This window comes from Atractosteus spatula, chromosome 18, assembly GCF_055471065.1.
Source record: "Atractosteus spatula isolate fAtrSpa1 chromosome 18, fAtrSpa1.hap1, whole genome shotgun sequence".
Lineage (NCBI taxonomy): Eukaryota > Metazoa > Chordata > Actinopteri > Semionotiformes > Lepisosteidae > Atractosteus > Atractosteus spatula.
Genome location: NC_142723.1, coordinates 11,591,255 through 11,618,700, shown reverse-complemented (window position 1 = coordinate 11,618,700; position 27,446 = coordinate 11,591,255). Strand labels below are relative to the sequence as shown.

General features: G+C 40.2%; 1 protein-coding gene across 1 annotated transcript; it reads left to right on the top strand.

The window, feature by feature from the left end:
- The first annotated feature begins 893 nt into the window (after positions 1-893).
- On the top strand, positions 894-21,536 carry cog7 (component of oligomeric golgi complex 7). The gene is made up of 18 exons (XM_088936834.1): positions 894-1,151; positions 2,187-2,446; positions 3,046-3,194; positions 5,068-5,184; positions 5,707-5,875; positions 8,807-8,889; positions 9,949-10,071; positions 10,417-10,615; positions 11,623-11,750; positions 12,260-12,414; positions 13,128-13,244; positions 13,634-13,699; positions 14,025-14,211; positions 14,502-14,642; positions 15,160-15,243; positions 16,359-16,473; positions 17,591-17,734; positions 21,218-21,536. The coding sequence occupies exons 2-18, from the start codon at positions 2,281-2,283 to the stop codon at positions 21,382-21,384; spliced, it is 2,310 nt and encodes a 769-aa protein (XP_088792960.1). The 5' UTR covers positions 894-1,151; positions 2,187-2,280; the 3' UTR covers positions 21,385-21,536.
- The last annotated feature ends 5,910 nt before the right edge of the window (positions 21,537-27,446 follow it).

Genomic DNA, 27,446 nt, shown 5'->3' with positions numbered 1-27,446 from the left:
GCTAAGAAAACAATAATCCTTTAATAATCCTGACAGTTATTAAGCACTTTTCTGGACACTCCTCTCTGCTTTACAGGTAATGGGGATTCCCTTCCTCCACCACCAATGGCAGCCAAATCGCGCCAGTATGTTCACCACACACCAGCATTAAGTGGGGAGGAGAACAGAGTGATTAAGCCAATTCATATATGGGGATAATTAGGAGGCCATGACTAATAAAAGTCAGGGGTAATTTGGCCAGGACACCAGGATTAACACCCTTACTCTTTTTGAGAAACACCCTGGGATTTTTGATGTCCACAGAGAGTCAGGACCTCGGTTTACATTTCATCCAATGAATGGCGTCTTTTTTACAGTCACGTGCACGTCACTATACAGGGTCATTAGGGCCCACACAGAGCACAAAGTGAGCACACCCTATTGGCCCACTAACACCAATTCCAGCAATAACCTAAGCTTTTCCAGGAGGTCTCCCATGTTGAGTTGAAGACTGATATATCCATAAAAAGGTGCAGACCAAAACCTTTAAACATATAAAATGTAATTTCAGGAACGCAATAAATATACAATTTAAAGGAAACGTTTTAATTTTTTTACTTATCTGCCAGATCAATTAAAAAATGGATTTACTGTCAACGGTTTAGGACCGATGAAGTAATAAACGTGCGCTAGTCGGACCAAAATACCTGCAACACACAGCCACGTCAACCATGTTGTAGGTTTTGTATATTTGCCGCAAAATCGAAATAATAAGAAATATAATTGTATGTAACATATATACAATGTTATACTTTCGGAGATTTTAAAAATTAAATAAACTGGAGGTTAGCTTATTTATACCGGATCCTGTATTCAGTAACTGGAACCAAAGAGACCGAGACATTGTTTCTCAGTACTCTTGCTTTAACGTGTTCAGGAAGTAGCTGTCAAAGACGTGGAAGCTGACAGATTTTTTAAAAATTAACATTTATTAAGGACTTCTCAAGAAAGTCAGGCTTATCTGTCACTTAATTCTGGCTGAAGCTGTTGCATTGATCGAACTTTACATAGTTGTTATGCTAATTTCGTTGTCTTGGATAATTTATTCCATTTTCGTCTCTAGACCTCTGATGGTACTACAGAATTCGCTGAAGCACTGAAACACTGACAAGGTAGTTCGAAATAAAATACCTACAGCCCATACAGTTTACAAACCGAAGAAAGCGGAAAGGCTTTTGTTCTGGTCTTGTGGAAATGTTTGAAATTGGGAGATCACATAATCTTTAAATTCTTATTTGCAGCCGTGTTGCTGAAAGCTGTTTTGGAAACATTCAATTTTCAGACTTAATTCCATTTTGAACTTGTGCTTAAAGTATCTACCTCTCCATTGTTTTTTGTCCGTGTGTTAATGGATGTACCTGCAGTTTCTATTTTTTAAGTGTTATCGTAGTAACGAAAAGTTAAATTTTGTGAGGCACTTACAGTTACTGAACCGGACTGGTATGGATATACTATGAGTGACGCACCTCGAATACAGAAGTATTTCCAGATGCGTCGTGTATAATTCCTTCTCTTTAGCCTATAGACAAGTGACCACAGTTTATTAACTGTTATTATTCAACACGATCAACAGTGTATTTTACTTTTTTATTGTTGAGCACTATGTAGAGCAGTGATCCTGTTTCTTGCAGAACCTACAGTAGTTATTGAGCTTTATTGAATTTCAAACTGAACTAATTTCTGAATTTGTCCTACAGAATTCTGCTGTATTCAACTTACAAACTTGATTTCCTGTACTTGTTTAAATGTAAACAGCTCTTAATGGGTTGCCAGTTAAAGATAAACAGACAGAGGTTGAATTCTTTCATAATACCAATCATTAATTCTGCATATTGTCAGTTGCTTAGTTTCCAGACACCTGCTCATTGAGAACAGTGTACGTGGTGTGTTATTAAGAGTTAATTCTGATGACATACCCAAATTACATTGTTCCAGGAAGCAGTATAATTAGGCCTATATACAATATTTATGTATAAATAGAAAATAAATTTTTCAAAAAGGTTTTGATGAGCTTCAGTAATTTAGAGTTAAATACCAGAAGAGAGGATAGCAAAGACGTTTTCTGCTCAGACATTGCTCTCAGTATGCTTTGCACCTTTGAGCTGTTTCATATCATGTCCCTTTTTTAATGATTTTGAAAATTACAGAAAACCCAAGCACTTCAGCAGCAGAGAGCATTGGGTAACGGAATGTGTTGTGAGCGGCATCCTTCTAAGGTGTAGCGTTTGAGAGCCAGCAGCAATGGACTTTTCGAAGTTTCTGGACGATGACTTTGACGTGAAGGAGTGGGTGAACGGGGCATTCCGGATGGTGCAGAAGGAGGCTCCCGGGAAGGCAGATGGGCATGCTGCCACGCTGGTGATGAAGCTTCAGCTCTTCATTCAGGAGGTCAACAACGCCATTGAAGGTAGTAGGCATTTAACAACAGCATTGACTTTGGTGCCACTCCAGCATGCACCCACTTGGTTTTTCTAGATCGGAGTTCTTCACTCCTCATGCTGGCCCTGAAGGTTTTGTAGTCAACAATGACAAAGCACAAAAAATGTTCACAAAACTGCAGTGGCAGTTCATGAAGAGTTAGCCTACTGTGGACGTGCTTTGCAAAATCTGCTAAACAAACTGAAAAATAGGAAGATTAAAATAACATTAAGTACAAATAGAAATTAGGTTCAGTTAAATTAGCTCACATTCAAATATGCCCATTATACTGTGTATTGTGAAAAAGGTTGTAAGAACTTCAAACTGGTGCTGGAAAGCTACAGAACCTCTTCTCTCTTATTACTCATTACACGGAGGTTCTTTCTCAATAAATTGATTCAATAATTGGCTTAAATTAGTCATGCTTAGTGTGATCCTTGGCAGGAAGCATTCAATTTGTAGGTTTGATACGACAGACCTGTCTGCAGTGGGCATCTGCAGCTTGTGAGGCACACCAGAGCTTGGAGGTGGGCTTTGGCCTTGTTCTAAGCATTGCTGTGAAAGGTTGTTTCCCCTGGGTCTGCACAGAGAGCAGCAACCAGGCCCTGCAGAACATGCCCAGGGTGCTGAGGGATGTCGAGGCTCTGAAGCAGGAGGCCTCCTTCCTGAAGGAGCAGATGGTCCTGGTGAAGGAAGACATAAGAAAATTTGAACAGGACACAGTCCAGTCCATGCAGGTACTGTACTACCGAGGAGTGAATCCCAATACTGATGATGTGTTCCTGTAGGTCCTAAAAGTTTTGTCAAAGAGGATTTTTAAATGACCTGGGGTCACTAAGTAAAATGAAATCACTAAATAAATGTTGGACCAATCGTTGTGTCATCTTTTGTCCATCAGAAATAGGCAAAAGGCCTAGAATCTTGTAAGACTTGTACTATGGGTAATTTTAAAATGGCACCTGATTTAAATCCGAAATAGCTGTTCTGTGCAAAAAACTAATTCACTTAAATAAGATCAGAGAGGGCATGAGGACCAGGACCCCCAATGTAAGATTGTTTAACCCCATGTAGGAAATTTTCCATTTACATTCATCAGTATACACAACACAATCATAGCCTTTTTAAAAGTGCCACTAGAAGTCTGCTGTTTGTATGATCTGTCTTTAACCACCTGTACTCCGACATTGATCTTGATTCATAGAAGTGTCTTAGACTCTAGAGTTGTTCCAGTGATTTGGTTGAGCTACAAGTGTGTATTTAATGTCAAGACACAATTACTTTATACTTGCTATACAGGTATGATTAACTTTGTAGATCCATCTTTACCACAAGGTTGCTAGTGAGTCCTTTTCTGTTCATAGGTTCTGTGGTTTCCTTCTAATTATGTAGCTAATTGGTCGGTTTTTTACCTCTCATTGCTAGTGGGTACATGTTAGTTATATTTTAAAACAATGTTTTAATTGGATCTTGTACTATTTGTGTAATAATACAGTGAATCCCTTTTTGTGGGTTAGTCCTGATACAGAAAAAAGAAAATCTTGCAATCTAAGGTCAACTGAAGTCACAGGGTGAACTCGGCTGTGACTGCTATTTTTGCAGGCACTCATGTTATCTTTTGACAAGTTACCGAAAATCTAGAACAGAGGAAATTTGAAAATGTGCATCAAAGCACAGCTGTGGTCAGGCCATATATAGAAACAGTGAGATCTTTGGTGTCATTGTGATCTGTATCCTGTTTAGCATGTGGATCAGTAAAGCTGATCCATTCAAATAATACTGCTAAAAGAGGTCTGAATGATCTCCCTTTTTCATTGATCATTATACTTAATTACATTGTTTTATTTAGATGTTGAAAGCCATTTGTGATCAATTCTACTGCCAGATTTTCACATTAGAATGAAACTACGAATGTTGCCTGAACCGCTGGATATGTCATTACCAATAGTCTTCTCAGGAACAGGCTATCTTTCAGAAATCTTGACTGAAATTGCTACTCTTCATTTTTTCCCAGAGCTTTTCATAGTAATATAGCCTGAACTTGCGGCTTTGTGGGTTTAGGTGCCTAAACCACTAGTATAGTTTTTCAAAGAATAGTATTTTCATAATATTGAAGAAAACAGTGCCAGTAAATTTCATTGAAAAGGTAAAAATAGAAAAGGCTCTAAATTCTGTGTAAAAATGCTAAATAACATTTTTCAGCTTGGAGGACTGAGAGGTTCGGCATCTGAGAGTTGGCATTCACCCTTTAGATAGTGTTAGAGGTAGTTGAGGATACTTCCACACCAAAAAGTAAAAATAATAAAATACACAACATATCGGCTGCAGAACATTTTCTCAGGTGTACATTAAAAATAAGAAAGAAGGAAAGAAATATTTACATGCATGCATCTTAGAGGGCAATCTAGAAAGCTTCGGTGGTTTGAGCAAGGTGCTGAGAGGGTTTGATCTCTGTCTGGTCCTAGAGAAGAAGGATGCTGGGCATGTAATAATGTAGTGACGTTGTTGGACATGCTTTCCAAAAATATAAAAAAAAACATTTTGTCTGTGTGAGTGCAGAATCTTTCTCTTTTCAGTAGGAGAAACTGAAAGTGGTATATCTCTGTGTCCAAGGTGCTGGTGGAGATCGATCAGGTGAAATCCCGGATGCAGCTGGCTGCAGAGGCTTTGCAGGAGGCTGACAAGTGGAGCACTCTGAGTGCGGACATTGAAGAGACCTTCAAGACACAGGTGAATGTCATCCAAGGGAGGTTGGGCGTGGGCATCTTGCAGCAGTCCTGAAAGCAAATGAAACATAACCAGTTTTCCCTGAAATTGAATTAAACCTAACAAACTTTCCACTTTACAGAAGTTTCCCAGAATAGGAAACTCACTTGTTTCACTTTATAATTGAGTATTCTGAGGCTGTCATGTGTAGATTGTCTGTTCAGATATATAAACTGTAATATATATAGAACTTTTAAATTTAAATAATATCATTTTGTGGTTGTCTGTGAGGTTAGAAAATTATTACTTTTTTGTCACGTCCTGTTTCAGGCTTTTTTATAGTCTAGCAGATGATTATAATTATATTTACCGTAAGAAAATGAAAAATTAATGAATGGGAAAAAGGTGTCAAAGGTGTTTTTGACCATTTCTTTATCACTTGATCCTGCCACGTTGCAGATTTTCAAAAAGTCCAAACATGAATCTCTGCCCTCGTTAAAGCACTCTGTTGGAAAGTGAGAGACCGTGTTTCTGCTTCCCCTGCAGGACTTGAGTGTTATTTCCTCCAAGCTGACCAGCATGACGAGCAGTCTGGCAATGCTTGCAGACACCCCTGATTACTCAGAGAAGTGTGTTCACTTAGAAGCGCTGAAAAACAGACTGGAGGCTTTAGCCAGCCCACAGATTGTTGCTACATTTAATTCACAGTCAACTGGTGAGTGGTTATGGAGCATCATGCTTTCTTGTCTTGGGGTCTGGAACCCCTTTCCTGTAGAGCTACAGTATAGGGGCTGCGAGTTTCATTGGCAGATACAGTGGTGTGAAAAAGTGTTTGCCCCCTTCCTGATTTCTTATTTTTTTGCATGTTTGTCACACTGAAATGTTTCAGATCATCAAACAAATTGAAATATTAGACAAAGATAACACAAGTAAACACAAAATGCAGTTTTTAAATGAAGGTTTTTATTATTAAGGGAAAAACAAAATCCAAACCTACATGGCCCTGTGTGAAAAAGTGATTGCCCCCCCTGTTAAAACATAAATCAACTGTGGTTTATCACATCTTTGGAAAGCTGAGTTCAATTTCTCTAGCCACACCCAGGCCTGATTACTGCCACACCTGTTGTCAATCAAGAAATCACTTAAATAGGACCTGCCTGACAAAGTGAAGTAGACCAAAAGATCCTCAAAAGTTAGACATCATGCTGCGATCCAAAGAAATTCAGGAACAAATGAGAAAAAGAGTAATTGAGATTTATCAGTCTGGAAAAGGTTATAAAGCCATTTCTAAAGCTTTGGGACTCCAGTGAACCACAGTGAGAGCCATTATCCACAAATGGCAAAAACATGGAACAGTGGTGAACCTTCCCAGGAGTGGCCGGCCGACCAAAATTACCCCAAGAGCTCAGCGACGACTCATCCAAGAGGTCAGAAAAAACCCCACAACAACATCCAAAGAACTGCAGGCTTCACTTGCCTCAGTTAAGGTCAGTGTTCATGACTCCACCATAAGAAAGAGACTGGGCAAAAATGGCCTGCATGGCAGAGTTCCAAGACGAAAACCACTGCTGAGCAAAAAGAACATAAAGGCTCGTCTCAGTTTTGCCAGAAAACATCTTGATGATCCCCAAGACTTTTGGGAAAATATTCTGTGGACTGACGAGACAAAAGTTGAACTTTTTGGAAGGTGTGTGTCCCATTACATCTGGCGTAAAAGTAACACGGCATTTCAGAAAAGGAACATCATACAGGTACCAGCAGTAAAATATGGTGGTGGTAGTGTGATGGTCTGGGGCTGTTTTGCTGCTTCAGGACCTGGAAGACTTGCTGTGGTAAATGGAACCATGAATTCTGCTGTCTACCAAAAAATCCTGAAGGAGAATGTCCGGCCATCTGTTCGTGACCTCAAGCTGAAGCGCACTTGGGTTCTGCAGTAGGACAATGATCCAAAACACACCAGCAAGTCCACCTCTGAATGGCTTAAGAAAAACAAAATGAAGACTTTGGAGTGGCCTAGTCAAAGTCCTGACCTGAATCCGATTGAGATGTTGTGGCATGACCTTAAAAAAGCGGTTAAGGCTTGAAAACCCTCCGATGTGGCTGAATTACAACAATTCTGCAAAGATGAGTGGGCCAAAATTCCTCCACAGTGCTGTAAAAGACTCATTGCCAGTTAATCGCAAACGCTTGATTGCAGTTGTTGCTGCTAAGGGTGGCCCAACCAGTTATTAGGTTTAGGGGGCAATCAGTTTTTCACACAGGGCCATGTAGGTTTGGATATTTTTTTTCCTTTAATAATAAAAACCTTCATTTAAAAACTGCATTTTGTGTTTACTTGTGTTATCTTTGTCTAATATTTCAATTTGTTTGATGATCTGAAACATTTCAGTGTGACAAACATGCAAAAAAATAAGAAATCAGGAAGGGGGCAAACACTTTTTCACACCACTGTAAATGCTGATTTAGCTCAGTCACACAGAGAACATTCTGACTTGTTCTGGACTCTGACTTGTTTTCTAATTTGGCACATTTAGGGTTTATCGTAATCCAGATGAGATCTCCTGCAGCATTTGAGAAGGGAGTATAAATATGAATGCATGTAAATGATAAAGGCCTAGTGATATAAATGACTTGCATAAATTATCCAATATGTTAATGGTGTGTATGGTTGTCGGACACCAGATTTCAAATCATTCCTGATCCATACAGCCCAATTGAGATTAAACACAACACTGCAAAACATGCCCCCTGGCACAAGGGCTCTTGAGAGTACTAGGAGAATGGTATTGCTGTAAGAGTCTCATTTAATAAGTCTCACAGAGACCTATTATGATCATTCACATGAGGAGTGCAGCAACTGGAAAAAAAACTGGTAGCAAAACAGATACATCACTGCGGCGCAATAATACTGAGCTGAAACTAGCAAACTTGAACATGCAAGAAGGTAGCTCAGGAGGGAAAAGGCTGAACTTGGTGATTCCAGGATATGACAAGGTCCAGCCACGGGTCATGTCACTAGCCCGCTGTGACCAGGAGTCCCCAAAGATCAGCAGGCAACTGACTCTGAGCCACCAATGGCAGGGTAGGGATTAGTGTGAAGGGGCTCTCTCAATTCAGGTGGGAATAGCAGAAAAAATGACAAACCTAAATTTCAAACTCAAGTTGTGTTGCCAATAAAATATAGTGACATTTTAAAATAAATAATATTTTCTTTTAAGTTGCTCTCTTTATATCTGATTAAGGCTACTGTAGAAAAAAATGAACATCTAGTAGTTAAAATGTTTTATGCATGAAATGTTTGGGATGGCACAAAACTAGTCCTTGGTCTCAAGTCATGAAAATGACAGATTGTTAAGATGGTGTAGCTAACAACATTTTGTATCTTAACTCACAAGAAGCTGGTGTAAAGATCACAGCACTGGGGAACAACCAGGAATTAACCCAGCAGGAGCATTCCGCCAAGCTGAAGCCTTTTGGGTTTGTTGATAGAGAAATCAGGAACAATATAGACATAGACAATATAGTCTATGGGTGGACTTTAAATGATTAGGGTAGAAACAGCATGAAGACATCAGTACATAGTGTTCTAGGGTTAAACTTCATTATGTGATGTTACTAGGTCTTACTGATCTGTATTTCTTGCTAGATCAAGCCAAACTGTTTGTGAAAGTCTTCACAGAGATTGACAGGATGCCCCAACTCCTCGCCTACTACTACAAGTGTCATAAGGTTAGCCAGCTTTACTTTTTATCGTTATGAAACTTATTTAATTTAGGTTCAGGTTAAAAGCAATGCTGTTGAGTTTTTCTTCTCTTCCAATCAATTCCATGCATTCTCTCTTCTTTAACTTCTCTTTAACTGCTTTTTGGACCTAATTTTATTGCTCAAAGAATTTCTATCAACTGTGTCACGTTTATTTGGTGCTAAAGGCTGTGGTAGTAGTGTAACGCCATATCATGTTCAGTCTCTGAATGGTCAGAATGAATGCTCAGAAAGTCAGAATGGTTTTTTGTAGGTCACAATATTTTGTAGTTTTTTGTTGGGTGTTTAGATCAATGTCTGGGACAAGTCTGCACCTGACAGGTTGATGTTACATTTCACTAAATATTTCAGTGAAGGTTCTTAATGCAATTTTATGAAAATACTGTAACAAGGTAACAAACAAGAGGATGCAGTTGGACCAATTGAGCTTGGTTGCCAGTAGTTAATCAATTAGGTAATGGGTAGCTTATCCTACTGTATGTACCCACCACCCTTTGTTAAACAAAAGTGCTGCCTATATTGCCAAGCAAATACACATTTGAGAAACACCCAGATCAATATCACGCTCTTAAATTATGTTTCAAAATGAAACTTCACACTTGGAACACCTATTAGGCTCTATACTTCAGACTTTGCAATACAAAATGTAACTTGTGTTTTTAACTATTACTGGGGATTCCCCAAGTGGAAGCATTCAATCAACAGAGCACCACTAGCGCTAGGTGGCCTGAGCTATCACAGTATCTTTTGCTTTTCACCTAGCAGCCATCCTAGTGACTTGCTGGTAATATGCAGTTATTGGTGAGAGTCTCACCTGCCCTCTGTGCGATGCCCAGATGCCGCTGGAGAGAAAAGTGCCGATGGACTGGCCGTCATCTCTCCTGTGCTAGTGCGAGGGTTGTCACAATGAGTTGAGCTCATTGGCGATTTTTAAATTGAACAAAGGTGAATTACATTAAGTCCACTTTAAATAAGAGGGAAAGGGTTTGGTTTGTCTTAGCGCGTTTTCTTCCCCGTGCTCCCCAGGGTCTGTTGGTGAGCTCCTGGCAGGACCTGTGTCAGAGCGAGATGACCCTCAGCAGGCAGCTGGCAGAGTTCTATGACACCCTCCTGTCTACCTGGCACTCCCAGCTGCAGTGGTGCAGCCAGGTATGGTGCCCATGCCAGCCGCTGGAAAATGAAATCTGAATGGAAGGCTTAATCCATTTAAATTCAGGTTTAAAGCCACATGAAATGTGACTGAAATGTTTGGTCATATTTTAGAAGATCTTCATAGTTTTCCTAGCATTCTTCCTTAGTTTTGTTTTTAGTTAGCAGAATCCTTTCTGTTTATGTCCATTATGTCATATAATGTTTCCAGTGCATTAAGCTACTTTAAAAAAGAAGACATGAATGCAAATTTGAGTCAGTTCTTTCATGACAGATAATTTTTTAGTTCATTATGAATGGTGTGTATGACTATCCTCAGAGTATCAATTACTTTGCTCCAAACAGATTTTTAGGAATCCCAGCGAGGTGGTGACAGTTCTGCTGATACAAACCCTGGGTGCCATGGTACCCTCAATCCCAGTGTGCCTCAGCACAACGATAGAGCGCACAGGGCAAGAGGAGAAGCTGGAGGTGCTGCTGGAACTGTACGAGACGGCTGCGCATTTTGGAAAGGGGCTGGAAGCTGCCATGTTGCCTCACCTTGGTAAATGTGATACCGTAATCCAAGTGCCAGAATACAGTTTAATATTTCAGATTTGCATCAAGGTCAGCATTGCAATTCTAGCCTAGCAGTGACACAGAGTTGGGGCTGCCAGTTTGCTTGGGAGACCTCCTCAAACAATCACAAGAAACCTCAGCACATGTGACACAAATCTTCTGAATCCACTCTTAAGTAGATACTAAACCTCAGCTGTTGAAGTTCCAGGATTGCAGGTTTCAGAAGCAGCTTGGTTAGAGAGATATAATTTGCATATGCAATGTCTTCATCTCTCCTGGTGGTTGCATTGGTTTTGCAGTTAGACAGGATAATGTTTAGTCTGTTTCCGACTTGGAGATTGAAAAAGAGGAAGAAATAACTGCGGATTCCAAATTAAAAAGGAAATACAAAAATACTTTTGTGTATCCCAATATTTCTGTTGCTCTTTTGCTTGGGAAAGTCATTTTCTGGGAGTATTCCTACAAGATCCTAAACTTTCTTGTGCCAGTCAAGTACAAGTTTTCAGATGACCATTGGCTACAGTCTTCTAACTAGACAAAACAAAAGCTCTGGAATACAATATAATAAAAGCAAGTGATCTGAATTCTAATTGCAAGATATTCTGTTTACACTTTATAAAGTTCTGGGATTTAAGTGAAATCCCAGAACTTTTTCTTCTGTGTTCACATATACTGTATACCCCGGGTAGAGAGCAATGAATTCTGTGCATTTGGGGCAATTCAGGCTGATGTTTATTCAGGTAAAGGATACTTTATGATGTGAACAGGTGTAAGTGGTACTTACCTTCTCACATAATGTGTGAGGTCCAGCAATCACATGATTAAGAAGTGCTTGTCACACAGAAAACACTCCCATTCGTTCTCCATTTTGTGTTTTTATAAGAATATTTATCTTTGTTGTCTAAGCCTGTGCTTTACAAGGTAAGATGATGTCTCTTGAAATAAGCAAAGGTTTTCAGTCCAAATTGTGAACTGCTGTTTTTGCCACCACAGGTGACCTGAACTTGGTGAAAGTGAGTGAGCTGGTCACAGCAGTGTATGGGCCATACAAGCAATACCAGCTGCAGTACGGTGAGCTGGAAGAGTCCAACCTGCTCATTCAGATTAGTGCTGTGCCCCTGGTAAGTCCTTTCTGATGATGATTTGAATTTAACATGTTAGAATGTAACATACAAGCAGGAATCTAGTCTGTTTCAGTTCACTGCAAGTATTTTTCTTGGAAGGTCGATGTTTCTGATTTATAGACAGGATTATAGATGTTGATTTTGTTGATGTTGTCAGCATAGATAAAAACAGATAAAGTGCAGAAAGTCTTTATTCTTGCGACTATAAAAGAGTTAAGTTGTTTTGGATGCAGAATACAAATACATATCATGACCCTGAACACATTTGCATGGTCAGGCCTCTGGTGTAAACACTACAGCTCTGTGTACATCTTGTCTGCAATAGGACTGGGAAATGAAAATGGAAAACTGTACCTTTTTGGCCTTTGCATTATACTTGCCCTTCAATGCCTATATTTGCCCATGTGAAGCTGTATTTTACTTTGTTATACTGAAGTTTGGCAACAGTTACTCCTTTATGTGGTTCTAGGTGAACTGACTGATTTCCATCTTCTTCCTCTGCTCAGGAGCGTGGGGAGGTGATAGATTGTGTGCAGGAACTGAGTCACTCTGTAAACAAGCTGTTTGGCTTGGCCAATGCGTCTGTGGACCGCTGCATCAAGTTAACTGATGGCTTAGGCGTATGCGGGCTGCTTCGGGCCTTGAGGGCTCTTTTTACCAAGTAAGAGACTGGCGGGTATGGTGGGACTCCACCATACAGAGCCCTTCCACAGAATTATCCTTGTGACGTTTGTATTACCGCAGAAGTGGTCGGCATTTAGTATAGTTTTAGTATATTTAGTACCACGAAGTACAGAAAGCAGCTCTAGTGGTGAAAGTGGCAGCTGTAATGGTTGCTGTGCACTGGTACCAGACAGCTAGATTCTAGGAAGAGCTTTACCTGGAAATTCTTTTATGCATGCAGCTTTGGCAAGCTCGATTTCCTATGACCCTTTTGTTGTAAATATCCATGAACAGGGCTGGCCATGGCTGCTCTTGCAGTGAGTGCAGTATGGTATTGGAGCTACGTTTGCCATCTTCCAAAGTATAAGGTGACAATTAAATGGAAATTCAGAAAATAGAAGGAATTTATAATCCGTTTAATCCTCTCACTGCCACTTTAATTTCCAGGCATGAAAATTAGAGGCTTGGTTTAGACTAGATTGTCCTGCAAACTGGCTTTATCTAATGCCCAGTACACATTTGTCACTTGCTTACAAAAGAGATGCTATGTTATGTTCAATTAGGAAGTGAGAGAATCTGTAAATTCAAGGGAAATGAGAACTGGAATTTGAAGTGGGTGGAAACTGACAGATTTAGTTAATTCCTCCCTGAAAACTAGATCCAATAATGCTGCAATATTTGTATTAACATGACAATATTCTCCTCCTCCAGATATGTTTCTGATTTTTCTACTACGCTGCAGTCTATTAGAAAGAAGTGCAAACTGGAAGATATACCAAATACTTCTCTGTTTCGGGAAGACTGGACGGCTTTTCAGAACTCAGTCAGGTATGTCTAGTTAAGAGTTGAAATGCAAGCATTGACCTGCTCTTTGGTTTCCATTCACAGATATGGATTGTGTTGTGAGGCATAAAGTAACACTCTATTGATGTACTGTGTTTATGTTTATTCTAAGTATATGAATGTTGCAGCGTGCACATTGTGGACCAGTATTCTCATTGTAATACATGGTCTGTAATTATCAATGAATTGTTGTACCAGTTAGATAAAAGGTATAATTAATTTTGAGACAGACCACTTCAAAAGGGAAATGTTGTAAGACCATTTGCAAGAATTTCAGTTTCTGCTTCCTCTACTGCTAAGAGTAACAAACCTTACCTTATGTTAAGGAAATAACAGGCCTGCTTGTTCTTATATTGCCTTCTCTTGAATTCCAGAATCATTGCAACATGCGGTGAATTACAGAGACAATGCGGGGCTTACGAGCAGCAGTTAGCGAACAGGTGAGTAGCAGTTTAACATTCAAATTCTTTTTGTATGTAAATGAATTCTTCTTATCTGCTTTTTCATGACACCGGTTGACTCATTTTGTTCTGCCTAAAAATAGTTTTTGTTCTACATAGAAAAAAATCTAAAATGCCAGTGATTGTTTAAAAAATACTGTGTTTCCTCTGGTTTCCCTCAACACATATGAAATGTGTCAGATCTTGTCTATCCAGTCTTTTCAACTCTATTCATTCAAATGTTCTGAAGGACTTTTATAACACACTGGTCTTGGGTGAGCGAACTAAGGCTGATACTGTGTATTGAGGCTCTGTGTGTGTGCAGGATCTTGTCCACTGCAGGGAAGCACTTGTCTGACTCCTACAGTCCCCGCACTCTTGCTGGAATACAGGAGGCCAGCTCTGCAGACAGGAAGAGCTCCACCAGAAACCCATGGCAAGAGTATAATTACTTACTGAAGGGCAGTGCGGCAGAGCATGCCAGCCTTATGGAGATGCTCTATAACCTAAAGGTAAGAGACCCCATTCTTTCCCAGCCATGGCATTTGTAATTGTCAGTTCAGTAGTTGTTTTTAATAGTTCATGACCCCAACACACAGAATAATCATTGAATTAGTGGGTTGCTACTTCAAACATTTATTGTACTTCGTGGTTCTTCGTAGAGTCAGATTTAGCCCTGCACAACAGATATAACTTACTATAGTAGCTCCCCTGACAAGGTTTTGGTCCATACCTGTCCTTTGCGGCTCTCTGTGCCTTGCTGTCACAGCTGCTCATGAAAGTGTTTCCTCGGCTGTTGCAGGAGAAAGGCACCGGTAACTCCAGCCTGCTGGCAGAGCCCCGCGCGGCTCTTGCCCGGCTCAACCAGCAGGCCCACCAGCTGGCTTTTGATGCCGTCTTCCTCCAGATCAAACACCAGCTCTCCCTCGTCCACAGGATGGAGGTAGGAGAACATTTCTGTTGTCTTGGACAGCAGCTTTCTAGGGAATGAATTGGATTTCTTTGAACTCAACCCGTTTATTTCCATAAGAGCTACGCGAATACCATGTGCGAATGATTGGCACACCGGCCCTTTGAGAACCTAATATCTCCTATGGTCAGCGATTTACTGTATGTTGCTCAGAAAATCAGGCTATTCTGACCCCTCAATTGTGAAAACTGTTCACAGAGGAACAAATACATATGATAGACTAGCAGATGGGACATAAGTCAAGTCTGGTCAAGTCTACACTATGACCAGACACAGCACAGGGCACATCATTGGTGGAAATGCTGGTAGTGGTATATCCTAACAATTCCCACTGGTGTGTCATATTGTCTGTGTGGTATACACTACATACAGTAGTCCCTTTTCTATTTGTATCAAAACCAACCGCTATATGACGCTCATTCTTCATGATTGTCAATTGGACAGCCCGTCTGAGTTTATCACATCCTGGCTATTTTTTCCTTGTCAACAGAGCTGGAGCTCTAGTGGCACAGGCGAGACGCTCACAGAAGACCTGCCGACGTTCAGCCTGTCCCCTCTGGAGTACATCACTAATGTGAGCGTGCCAGCGTTTGCACCAGTGCTTTATCACACTGGGGCTTGTTCAGGTCTTCCCCAAGGTGGACATTAGGATTGGGACAGAGAAAACGCACAGCCAAGGAATAGGAATGTGTCGTGCACTCTTGCTTCCTAATCTTTTGTTCTTGCTTGATGAATTGACATGAAACAGCCATTTATCTTTGTTGGTTAAAATAAGTTATACCGTGACAGTAGGTAGCTCATAATTCAAAAAGAATTGCTCTGCGTTTTAAGAAGTTCTATAAAAAACAGCAATGCTGTGTGCTGTATGGATATGGTATCCTTTTGAATATAGCCAATGTATCAAATTCAATGAATACTATATATACATCTGTTGTAAGCAGCTCTGCAGCAGGAGTACTTGAGACATACAGTAGCTCCACCTCTAGTGTCAGTAAATCTCTCTGGGTTAGATTGTCTCCTAAATTACTACTTATTACTTCTATTGATTTTCAGACAAAAAGGGGATTCAGTGTTAATATGTAGATTTATGTTCAGATTTGTAGTATTAGCAGTAAAAGGGGTGCCCTTTAAAAAAACACTTTTTTTTTTGTCTGTGACATAGGAAGCAAGCCACATGTAAATGCTGTAATCCACCAGATGGCAGTGTTTAAAATATTAAGCAGAGCTGGCTCAAGTTCTGGAGCTTGAGTCAATATTGTCTTGTAAGCCTTACAGCACATCCTGTCAGGATATATGTGGGGTGGCCAACCCTGAATAGCCACATTTGAGCTGGTCATCTTTAAATCATCATTTTGTAAAACCTTGGCACAGTTATTGATCATTTTAGACTGTTAATTTGGTTGGATTATTTCAGGAATGTACATTTTGTTTCTCTAAATGACTTGATTGCATGAATCACCTGCCTACGTACCTGTAGTTAAAAAGAAGTTGTTCCCATTATTTGGAAATTGATTACTCAAGGGTATCCTCTAGACCCTGCTGGATTGTGACTTTCCAGGGCCAGGGCTGGCCACTCATCTCATTAGATATGCAGAAGAGGTTGAAGGTAGAGTCTGTAGGGTTGAACACATTGTGAGATACAGTATATCCTTCAGGACCAAAACCCGCTGGTGTGCCTTTGTTCCACAGATTGGCCAGTACATTATGTCACTCCCACTGCATCTGGAGCCCTTTGTCACGCAGGAGGACCCGGCTCTGGAGCTCGCGCTGCACGCAGGGAAGCTGCCCTTCCCCCCTGAGCAAGGTAACGCCTTCAGCCCTGTGAGCTCAGCGTAGTGGACAGTGGGCTACCGGGGTCAGCAGCCCCCACTTTGGTCCTCTGTTCCCTCAGTGATCAGTGAGCCTCCAAGCTCTCTTCCTTCTAGTACTTAAACACCAAACCACCCAGCCCCACCCTATCGGATCTTGCATAGTTTGGTTAAATATCAGCTTAGAAGGGAGCTGAGTGGCTCAGCTGGTTATTGCATGGTGCTGATAATTCTGTGGTGTTGTCAGTGTCCTGTGCTAGCTTAATTCCCCAGCCAGGGAGGACACTGTTTTATACAAAAAGTTGCTTACACTTATATAGTGCTTTTCTGGACACTCCACTCAAAGAGCTTTACAGGTCATGGGGATCCCCTCTGCCACCACCAGTGTGCAGCCCCACCTGGATGACGTGACAGGCAGCATAAGTGCGCCCGTATACTCCCCACACACCAGCTCTCAGTGGGAAGGAGAACAGAGTGATGAAGCCAATTCAGACATGGGGATTATTAGGAGGCCATGAATGGTTAAGGACAATGAGAAATTTGGCCAGGATACTGGGGTAACATCCCTACTCTTTTTGAGAAACACCCTGGGATTTTTAATGACCACAGAGAGTCAGGACTTCGACTTTATGTCTCATCTGAAGGATGGCGCCTTTTTACAGTATTGTGTCACCATCACTATACTGGGGCATTAGGTCCCACTCAGACTGCAGGGTGAGTGCCCCCTACTGGCCCACTAACACCTCTTCCAGCAGCAACCTTAGTTTTTCCCAGGAGGTCTCCCATCCAGGTACTGACCAGGCTCACACTTGCTTAACTTCAGTGGGTTGCCAGTTGTGAGATGCAAGGTGATAAGGTTGCTGGTAATTTAATGGTGTTTTGAGGTGATTTTTAGTGTGACTGGCCTCAAGGGGAAAATAAACATGGATTTTAAAGGATCAGGTGACCATAACTAAACTGTAGCACACAGTACCTTCAGATAAGAGCTGTCTGGAAGGATTTGGAAAAACAACACAAATGTATAAATGAGAACTTAATAAAAAGTATCCAGGTATCTCTGTAAACTGCTGTGATGTCTCAGTAAACTAAGTCATTCCTATCTACTCTGAGTAGCTGATGACTTGCCCGAGCTGGATAACATCGCAGACTATTGGCTGGGTTCGATTGCCAGAGCAACGATGCAGACCTACTGTGATGCCATTCTCCAGATTCCTGAACTCACCCCTCACTCAGCCAAACAGCTTGCCACCGACATTGGTAAAAAAGAAAAATCCTTTTTTTCTTACTTTGGACAGCATTCACAAACCTTTTACTCCCAGGCTGTGTTACTGTGTATTAACTATTGAAAAGCACAATAGTAGCTTATATAGTAGGTTATATAGGTCTTTTAGCACTAGCACTAATTGAGGTCTGTGAGATTAAACTATACCACTTATGCTTTTTCAAAAGGATAAAGTGCTTGTAAAGTTAACACAATGAAAAACATAAGAGAATGCATTTCTTAATTGCAAACATGCAATAATGGTACAGCTACAAAATATTTAAAAAGTAGCTAGTTTTGCTGATCATTTTATGTGCTTTCAAAACTGATGGTAACTTTCACTGAAATTTCAGTATTTTACAGCACTGCAGGTGTTGTATTTTCTAATTTTAGTTGACCTCAATACTACAAAACCATGCCTACTTGATGGTGAGTTGATATAAAACAGAGAATGTTCTATATTTGAAATGTCACAGAATATGTGCTTTCATCTGATTTCATTTCATGTGTTCATGGGGATGTATCGCATAACTGTTGACAACCAGAAACCTGAGCCACTGTTCAGAGAAAGGGTGTGATCTGTATCTAGTGACTGAGAAAAAAAGAAACTGAACACTACATAATTGGGTTGATGTGCAACCCCTCTTAGGTTTTGCACAAAACTAGCAGATTGTGTCTAGAAAAATCATGTAGTGAGGGTGTACATGTACCTTACAAATAATTCTCTCAAGGCTTATGCAACTGCTGAAGTTTGTCTGTCATGCGCTGGTTAATCGTAGTGTTTTTTGTTGGGTTTTGCACGAATAGGGAAACTCATTACACTGCTGTCAGCAGAACTCATTTTGACTCATTAAAGGTGCAAATTAGAACATATGAGGAATTAATCTTCTGGGCACAGCAAGATGACATACAGTCATGCTTGAAAGTCTGTGAACCCTTCAAGGTGGTCATGTTTTAGATATTATATGAACCTGAACTCTTAATTAACATATAGAATGAATATCCTAAATAAATACTTCCCACACATAAAAAGATATTTGAACTCATAGATTATTAGACTGTGATATTTAACAAGTCACCAGATATTCTTTTGTGCAAAAGTAAATAATTTTCAGTCAGTCAATTCAGTCAATTTCAGTCAGTAACTTGTGGCACCTCCTTTAGCAGCAGTAACTTCACACAGTCGCCTCCTATTACCAATTATCAGTCTCTGACATCTTGCTGGAGGGATATTTCCTACTCCTCTTTGTAAAACTCCACCAGCTCTGTGAGGTTTGAAGGATGTCTTGCATGAACAGTCCTCTTCAGGTCCTGCCACAGCATTTCAATAGGATTGAGGTCAGGGCTTTGGCTTGGCCTTTCCACAACATAGAACCTCTTTTTCCTAAGCCATTCTTTAGTGGACTTACTTGAATGTTTAGGATCGTTATCTTGTTGAAACATCCACTTTGTGCCCAGATTGAGTTTTCGAACAGATGGCCTGACATTCTTCTCAAGAATTCCTTGATATTTGTCAGAATTCACAGTTCCCTCAATGATGTCAAGTTGCCTGGGATCAGAGTAAGAAAAACAGCCCTGTACAAGGACACTCCCACCACCATGCTTGACAGTAGGGATAAGGTTTTGTTGGTGGTAGGCTGTGTTGGCTCTTCGCCAAACATGAGCCCTGTTGTTGTACCCAAATACTTAAATTTTGGATTAATCTGTCTAGAGAACAGACTTCCGGAACTCTTCAGGCTTGTCCAGATGATCTCTGGCAAACGTCAGACTGGCAGCTTTGTTCTTTTTTGACAGAAGAGGCTTCTTCCTGGTGACCCTTCCATAGATGGCATTTCTGTTCAGCGTTCTTCTTATCGTTGATCTATGCACCACTACTTCAGAGGCAGCTACTGTAGGGAGGCTTCTAGATCTCTGGATCTTATTTTAGGATTACCCTTTACCTCTTTTATTATTCTCCTTGTGGCCCTGGGTGAAATTTTAGGACGATGTCCACCTTTTGGCAGGGTTGCCATTGTTTTAAATGCCCTCCACCTGTATACTGTTTGCCTAGCATTGGATTTATGGAGTCCGAATCTTTTCAAAATGGCTTTATAACCTTGTCCGGATTGATGAGCATCCACTACTTTTTCGTAGTTCGAGGCATGATGCTAGACTCATACTGTAGGAAGAGTAACTGACCCACTTTCTTGCAATTATTTTCTGTATGTTTGCTCCTCCCTAACACATCTTTTCAGATCTTCAATTTAATTGGTTATCTCAGTTAATTGGTTAACACTCTGTCATTGACCCACCTGATCCTGCTTTACCTTGATGTAAGTCATAGAACTAAGGGTTCACTTATTTTTGCACCTGCACAATTTCTGTATACTGTGTGTATTATTTTGCTGCATGGACAATTTCTTTAAAAACACTCAAATTGGTGAATAATTATACTTGAGCTTAAAAATCTTAAATTATGCAAACTTTCAAGCATGACTGAATGACTGTGTTTGTTGAGATTGGCAGCACTTCTGTTCACTCGATGTAAGCAGAGAACGTCCCTACCTGGATCAGCATTCTAAAAATGAAGGGAAACACACGCATTTAAAAGACGCCTTTAGCTTAAGTGCCTTACATAAAATAACTGTAACACAATTCAAATAATTATAACACAATTCTATGTAATTTGTATAATATATAACCACAGATTAATTACCCGTAAAGCTAAGCATATATCATAATATTTAAATAAGAGATAGATGAAAACTTAGATGTGAGTGCTTAAGACAGACTGTGGGTTTCAGGGAAGAAGGGACACAGGGGTCACAGCTGGGGTCTGTAAAAATGGGATTGATGAGCCTTGGAAAGCAGACAGCTCCCCCACACAGGTACTTGAGAAGAGAAGGAGAGGAGCAGCAGGAGAAGGGGGACAGAAGAAAAGGTGGCACAAGGTCGCACTAGGACAAGATGGCATTTTTCATGATAGGGTTTGTGTTGCTACTGGCACAAAGAGAGGGTGATTCTCACAAAATATTAGGAACTCCCAGACAAATGAACAGACTCTCTTGGGACAGGGATTGTATGGTTGATTTGAGGATCTTGAGACAGACTTTGACCATCTTTCCTGGCCTGAACAACCCTCAGGTCTCAGTTCTGTTGAAACCCAGAGGAGCTGGTAGACAGCACAGTTTGGACCCACACGGCATTATCCTCCTCTCAATTGCCAGTGAAGGTAACCCTGTTGGAAGAGGGGGGGTGGGATTGCGATACACATATTCTTGGACGTCTTGCAGAGATGAGGCCCATCCTCTTCAAACTGTTCTAGCTGCTCCCAGACGCCCGCCATTTTAGCCAGTCCAGGATCCTGTTATCCACATAGTCTTTATTATGTATCTTGTGTAGCACTTAGCACTGCTTTAGGTTTAGAGGTGTGTGAAAAGTGCTGTAGTTGTGCTGCTTTGCATATCAGTCTTCCTTAGGGGGTGCTTGTTTCTCTGTAGATTACCTGAGCAATGTGATGGACGCCCTGGGACTGCAGGCATCTCGCACGCTGCAGCAGATAGTGACCCTCCTGAAGGCCAAACCCGAGGACTTCAGACAGATGGCCAAACCCCTTCCCCGAAGACTGTCATCCACTGTCGCAGCCATGAGGAATCTGGATTACTGAACTATAGGAGCTCGGTGCTGCTTAGCAGCTGAAACCCCATAACATTTCCTGGGCCGTCACCTCCTTGCTGTGTACAGTTCTGCTCATATAAATTGTTCAAATCTTTTCTTTAAGAAGTAAAATAAAAGGGAAATATTTTAGTCCGTAGTGACTATCTTGTGGGAGACCATTTTTTACAATTCGTAGTTTCAAAATGCTAAATACTGTATTTCCTAAATCCCTACTTACTACTTAATCATTTGTAGTTAAAGGAATACTTTAACTGCAAACTGGGTAACTTATTTTTTTTAATGAAAGGACTGTTATTCATTTCATATCCATCTTACAGCACGTCAGCACTATAACATTACATTGTATTTCAGTGTTATAAAACTTGCATTTTAACTGATTTAACTTGCTTAAATGCTTTAATCAAATTAACTTTGGTACTTCTTGTTTTTGACAAACGTTCTACTTTCTTGAATTCAGATGTTTTGAAAAGCATTTTTCAAAGAACATAGGGTGTAAAATGGTGCTTGAGGTATTCACGTTATCGCCATTGTTTTAGCTTTGTATTGTGACTTGTTTGTGCTGCAGGTAACTAAGAGACACTTTGGAATGATAAATCAGAATATGAAGGACTTTCATTTCTCTCTGCTGATTGGATGACACTGCTGTCAGTGTGGCTCTGACATTGCAATTGGGGGAAACTAGAATTTAAATAAAGCACTCCTGGCAGGACTTATTTTGTGTTCTTGAACAGGAACTTGAATAACTGGTTCTCCAAAAACAACCGGCTACAAGGCCCTTAATCTAAATTTTTCATTCAAGCGTCAAGGAAAGGCATTAGAAAATGACTTGTCCTATGCTAAAAAACTTTAGAAACTCTAAAGGAAACTCTAACCCTAGCCCTAGCTGAGGCTTATTATACAATCTTAAATGTATTTTATGAGGCAGCAGTGTGGAGGACTGGTTAGGGCTCTAGGCTCAGAAATCCTGGCACTGCTGTTGCATCCTTCGGCAAGATATTTCAGTGACTGTTCCAGTAAAATATCCATCTGTACAAATGTGAGTTGCTTTAGATAAAAGTATCACTCACAGAAATTAATAATTAAGTTACTCTTAAAATGAGTTAGCAATTTGTTTCAATTGTAACATGATTAACCTAAAAGCACTTAAATTCCATCTTAATTGTATTTTTGCTGGTGTATTTCCATCTGAATTGTATTTCACTTGTATTTCAAGGTTAGAACTGTGGCAAGGTATACCTGGAGTTCACATGTACTAATGGAGCTGGTAATGCCTAATGCTGATCTAAGTTTTTGGTTAGAATAGAACCAAATTGACAATTGACTGCACTTGTCATTATGGTTGCATGTTTCAACATTCTTCATGCTTTCTTTGTCACTAGCATGGAGTGTCCTGGTTGCTTGTGTCAGATGAATGCCAACTGTTTGATATTCTGTGATGGAAACAGTCACGGAATTGAATTTGACTGCTGCAGGCTATGCTTGCAAACAGTCAGCTGACATGTCAGTGAAACCTGTCCTTTTCTGGTCACTGCAAAGGCTGTAGCTCCAGAAGCAGGGACCTGATGACAAAGTCATTTTTCTCCTTCAAAAGCCCTCCGTTTATATAGATTGACTGCGGATACGCGGTGCCCTTACAGCCAACATAAAAACATAATTCTGGTCCTTGAATAGAAAGCTTTCTGAGAACATTTTGTTCTCAAACCGCACGATGGGCAGCGAGACAAAAAAAAGGCAGCAATTCAATTTACAGCAGCCTTGATGCTGGAGTTGCTGACACTGCTGGCTCCTACTCAAGTACTGCTTAAGCCTAGGGCCTTTATGTAACCACTCTGTGATGTAACGCTGTCTGGGACCACTTTCCCCTGCTGCCCAGCTCACTGCTGATGCCATAGAGCGTTGGGCCCTGGGGGCGTGTATTCCACACATGAGAAGAGGCGGTGCATCAGCCAGTCTACAGCCACAGAGGAGGGGATGGAGGGGGAAGCTGAGGACCACAGACTGCTGTGCTAGCTCTCGCTCTCCAATTACGCTGGCCTCTTAAGGGAAAATGGTTTTGTCTCTAACCTTCCCTGGCTACTTTTTGGACTGGATTGATCCTTTCCTTGCTGGTGTGAGGGGAAAAACAGATTGCAGTTTTTTTTTGTACAATATTTCAAATGCTGAACGCCCTTGCTTCCTAAACATTTATTTTTATGTTTGCATCTTTAATTGTTTCTAGGCCAAAGTCCAGAGCAGAAGATATCCCAGCTGTGGCTCTTTGCATCCAATTGTGCAATTGTACTGTACACAATTTGTTAATAATTTAATTGATGATTAGCAAGATTCGGATTATTACAAGTAAGATGCTAGTTGTACTAAAGTCCTACAGTTGAGTGGATTGAGAAGGGTGTGTTAAGTAGCCCTGATCTAGACTATTTCATATTATTTTTCTCCCATTGAAAAAAAAAACAGCTTGTGAGCCTTCTAGGAAGTAGGACTTACACGTGATTATTGAGGAGTAATAAATCCTGTTTCAAATTAGAGGAAGCTGACTGTTGCAGCCTGCTATTATTCTTACACTGTTTCATGGGAAGGGAGGAACCCACTCATGTCATTAACTGATATGGAGAAATCTTATATTGTATATAGGGTTTAAATAATTACAAATTTATTAGTTTCAGGATGTTTAGGGTAACCATCCTGGGCTGTCTGGATAAAAATGTAAACACTTTACCGTAAACACAGGCAAAAGTTGTTTTAATATTGCAGGAGCATGAATATGTTGTTACATTTACACATTTTGTATATCTTAAAGCATTAAGGAAAATCAACAGAGTGATTTTTGAAATTGTGATGCGATAATGGGTGAAGGGGTTGTTAGCACATTAATAACCTGTCAAGAGAAGATTTTAATCATCACATCGGTTTTCCTTTAAAGTGAAGATTTGCATATATTGTAATCTTAAGTGTGAATATTACTAGAATATGTTGGTGTTGGTTTTTGTACCCCTTGGTGCTGATGATTTTTAATATTAGATATAATTATGTGAAGACAAGAAAATGCCAGAAAAGGTAGATTATCAAGCTGACTCTCTTGTTCTCAGTGCACAAAGGGCTGAGCTTTTCACAGCTTCTGATGAAGCAGATTCCCATGCTGAGTGTTCAAGTCACACCACCTCTTGCAATTGCAAGCACTGTAAAAAGATGAAGGGATTTTTAAAGGACTATTAAAATAAAGTCTGAAACATTTACCTCTTAAATTTGAAGTCAGTTATTATATCCAATGAGAGTTCCCAGCATCCCAAACCACCAATTAGAGCACCACCCAAAATAAGGACATTTACACGCTTACCATCTGCTTTCACAGAGACGGCCTGTCTCTCTGCTCAGAGGGCACTTTCCTGTTGACTGCAGTTGCTTTCACTGAGAAATGGGTTTCAAGACTGTTTTAGCTGGGAACCGTATGTTCCACTCATTTCCCAATATATGCAAGGATACATACAGCATTTTGTATTTTTAAATTTAGATTGGAAAAACATTTATGCACCTTAACTTTTACTAGAGGTGATTTTTATTTTAACACGAAAGGATCTACATAAAATGGTAACTGACTGCACAGAACACTGCTAATTAACAATAATTAACAAGTGTTCACTGTGTTAATAGATTTCAGTATTTCTGTGTTCTTCTAATAATAGCTTGAAGCAGTTTTTAGAAATTGTTCTGAAATGTCAAAGTGGTGTGAAGAGCAGTTAACTGAAACTCTGCAGATGGCTCAGTGTGTTTTCTGTAAATTGTTTTCTCACAAGCAACCATGGCTGAGTCAACCAAAGATTCACAACTGTTTCATGATGACATGGGAATAAGATAAAGTATCAAAAAGAGGGTGAGTTTAGGTTTGGTGGTATTGGGGCTTATCCTGGTATGAAACCGTAAGTCTGAATTTGCAGAAACATTTCCTTCTGTTGTCTGCCAGTATCTTACACTTCATCTAGTGTGCCTCCTCTGTTCTGTGTTGCCTTTCACTGACTTGGCAGCACAGCTGGCTTATTAATACTCCTAAGGAACTTCATTGTGCATTCTGTTTTTAGCACCTATGCTAAATGTCACCGCAGACAAATAAAACATTACAGAAGGAAAGCCGTGCTATCTTTTTGGAATGAGTCCACTGAATCCATTGACTTCTTAGAATGGCAAAGTCTTCCAGCAGATGCACTATGTTGGCCTTGTCTGAATGTCTGCAAATAGAAACTGCATTGTCATTCTGTCAATTATAACCAGCAAAAAACAAATACACTAGGCTTGGGTTGTAGCCTCACAATATACTCCATAGAATGCACAACAGACTGGAATTCTACTATAGTAAATAAATGGATCAGAAATTTCTGTATGTTGTCAGTCTTTAAAGCTGACGATTAATGATGCCACCCATAGACCATAGTTGGCCACTGTCTGTGATTTACACCATTAGAGTCCTTCCTCTATGCAGTTCTGAATGAGCAGTCCCTTGTCACTTGCTGCACCCTGAGATAATGATCATGGCCTGAGACAAAACCAAGACTCGAGGCAGCAGGTTTCCTGGAATGCCCCACAGTTTTTAATGGTCTTAGGGTTTTGTACAAATCAACCCATCCCGCCTTCACATTAGTTTAATTGAATGACTTTGTAGACTTGCACCCCTGAATGAATATGTCTTTCCTTAGGCTTCTGTAAACTTTATATCATTTGGGTTCTGTCAGCAGGCTTACAGGGAATAGACAGAGCTCCAGAGAGAAAATCAATAAGGACTGAATGGCATCAGGCTGGCAGAATCAGGAGTTTACATTCTTGGTTCTGTCAAGAGCTACAGTCCAGAATGTATCTTTAAATTATCAAAAGCTTTGAAACTGTGGAAGAGGGTTAACATAGACAAGTTAAAACATAAATGGACAGTTTTAACCCTTTTGCTCAGGTTTTTACGCTGTTGATAATTTAAGGAGACTCACATAACCTGCTCAGCTATGGTCACTGGTCCTCAAGGATCAGGAATTGGACATTACTTTAGGATTATGATCCAACCATATTCTCTTCATCAGGACCTGTCAGTCACCTCTTGCGATTCAAAACTACTCTGTCTTAATTGATTATAAGGGAATATTTATCACAGGGATCAGGTTGTGTGATGAAAAAAAGGAAAGCTCTCTTTTTTACTTTGATGTTATGAAATTCACAACACCAAAGTATTTTTAAACTAAAGAAATAAAAAATGTTTTTCTAACAATGAGCTCCTCCTCCTCTTGTAGAGATCCTGGGTTTCAGAATGATTTGTGTTTTTTTATTGACAGGAACTTACATTATGGAAGCCTTTGTCCAAGGCATGCTACAAAGGTAACTTGCAATATATAGTATATTGCAATGTATTATATGGACATTGAAAAACAATTGAAGATACTGAAAACCGAGTTTAATATTTCAGGAACAAAATAAAACACAATAAATAATTTATCATTACTTCAAACCAGGCATAAAGATGGGTAGCTGTTCAAATTAAAAGCATTTACATTACTGAATCACTAGAAGCATCACAGATAGTTTGATTAGAAAGGTACTACCACAAGTTCAGAAGTGTCATGAGTCTGTGTGGAAAAACCAGTCAGACTGGAACCAGAGGCTTGTAAATGCAGCTGTGCACCCTCTCCTGGTCATTAATTTCATTAATCCCTTTAATATTTGTCAGACCAATGTACTGCCAACGTAATTGTAGAATCTGGTAATTACAGATCCACCCTTCAGGGCTGTATTATATGTACAGATTGGTACACAGTCCATTATCTACTGGATTAGCATTTGTTTGAAGGACTAAACTACTATTAAACACAATACTCTCATCAGGTTTAAGTTTTTTGGAACTTTTCCAACTACAGGCTTAGAGCATACGCACACATGTCCACAAACAGTAGCAGGTCTTTACAAAAAGGGTTATGGGAGACTGGGAAAAAACTGCCCACCTAGGTTTTTGAAGCCATTTTCCCCAAACCACGCCAGAAGCAGCTGGAAAAAATCAAACTAGTGACAATGAAAAGACCAAAATAG

What these genes read in the sequence shown, in the direction of transcription:
- cog7 (XM_088936834.1), top strand. Translation starts at nt 2,281, where the DNA reads ATGGACTTTTCGAAGTTTCTGGACGATGACTTTGACGTGAAGGAGTGG. An exon ending in AGCTGCAGTGGTGCAGCCAG is followed by an intron (nt 10,072 to 10,416) that starts GTATGGTGCCCA and finishes TGCTCCAAACAG; the next exon opens with ATTTTTAGGAATCCCAGCGA. An exon ending in CTCTGGAGTACATCACTAAT is followed by an intron (nt 15,244 to 16,358) that starts GTGAGCGTGCCA and finishes TTTGTTCCACAG; the next exon opens with ATTGGCCAGTACATTATGTC.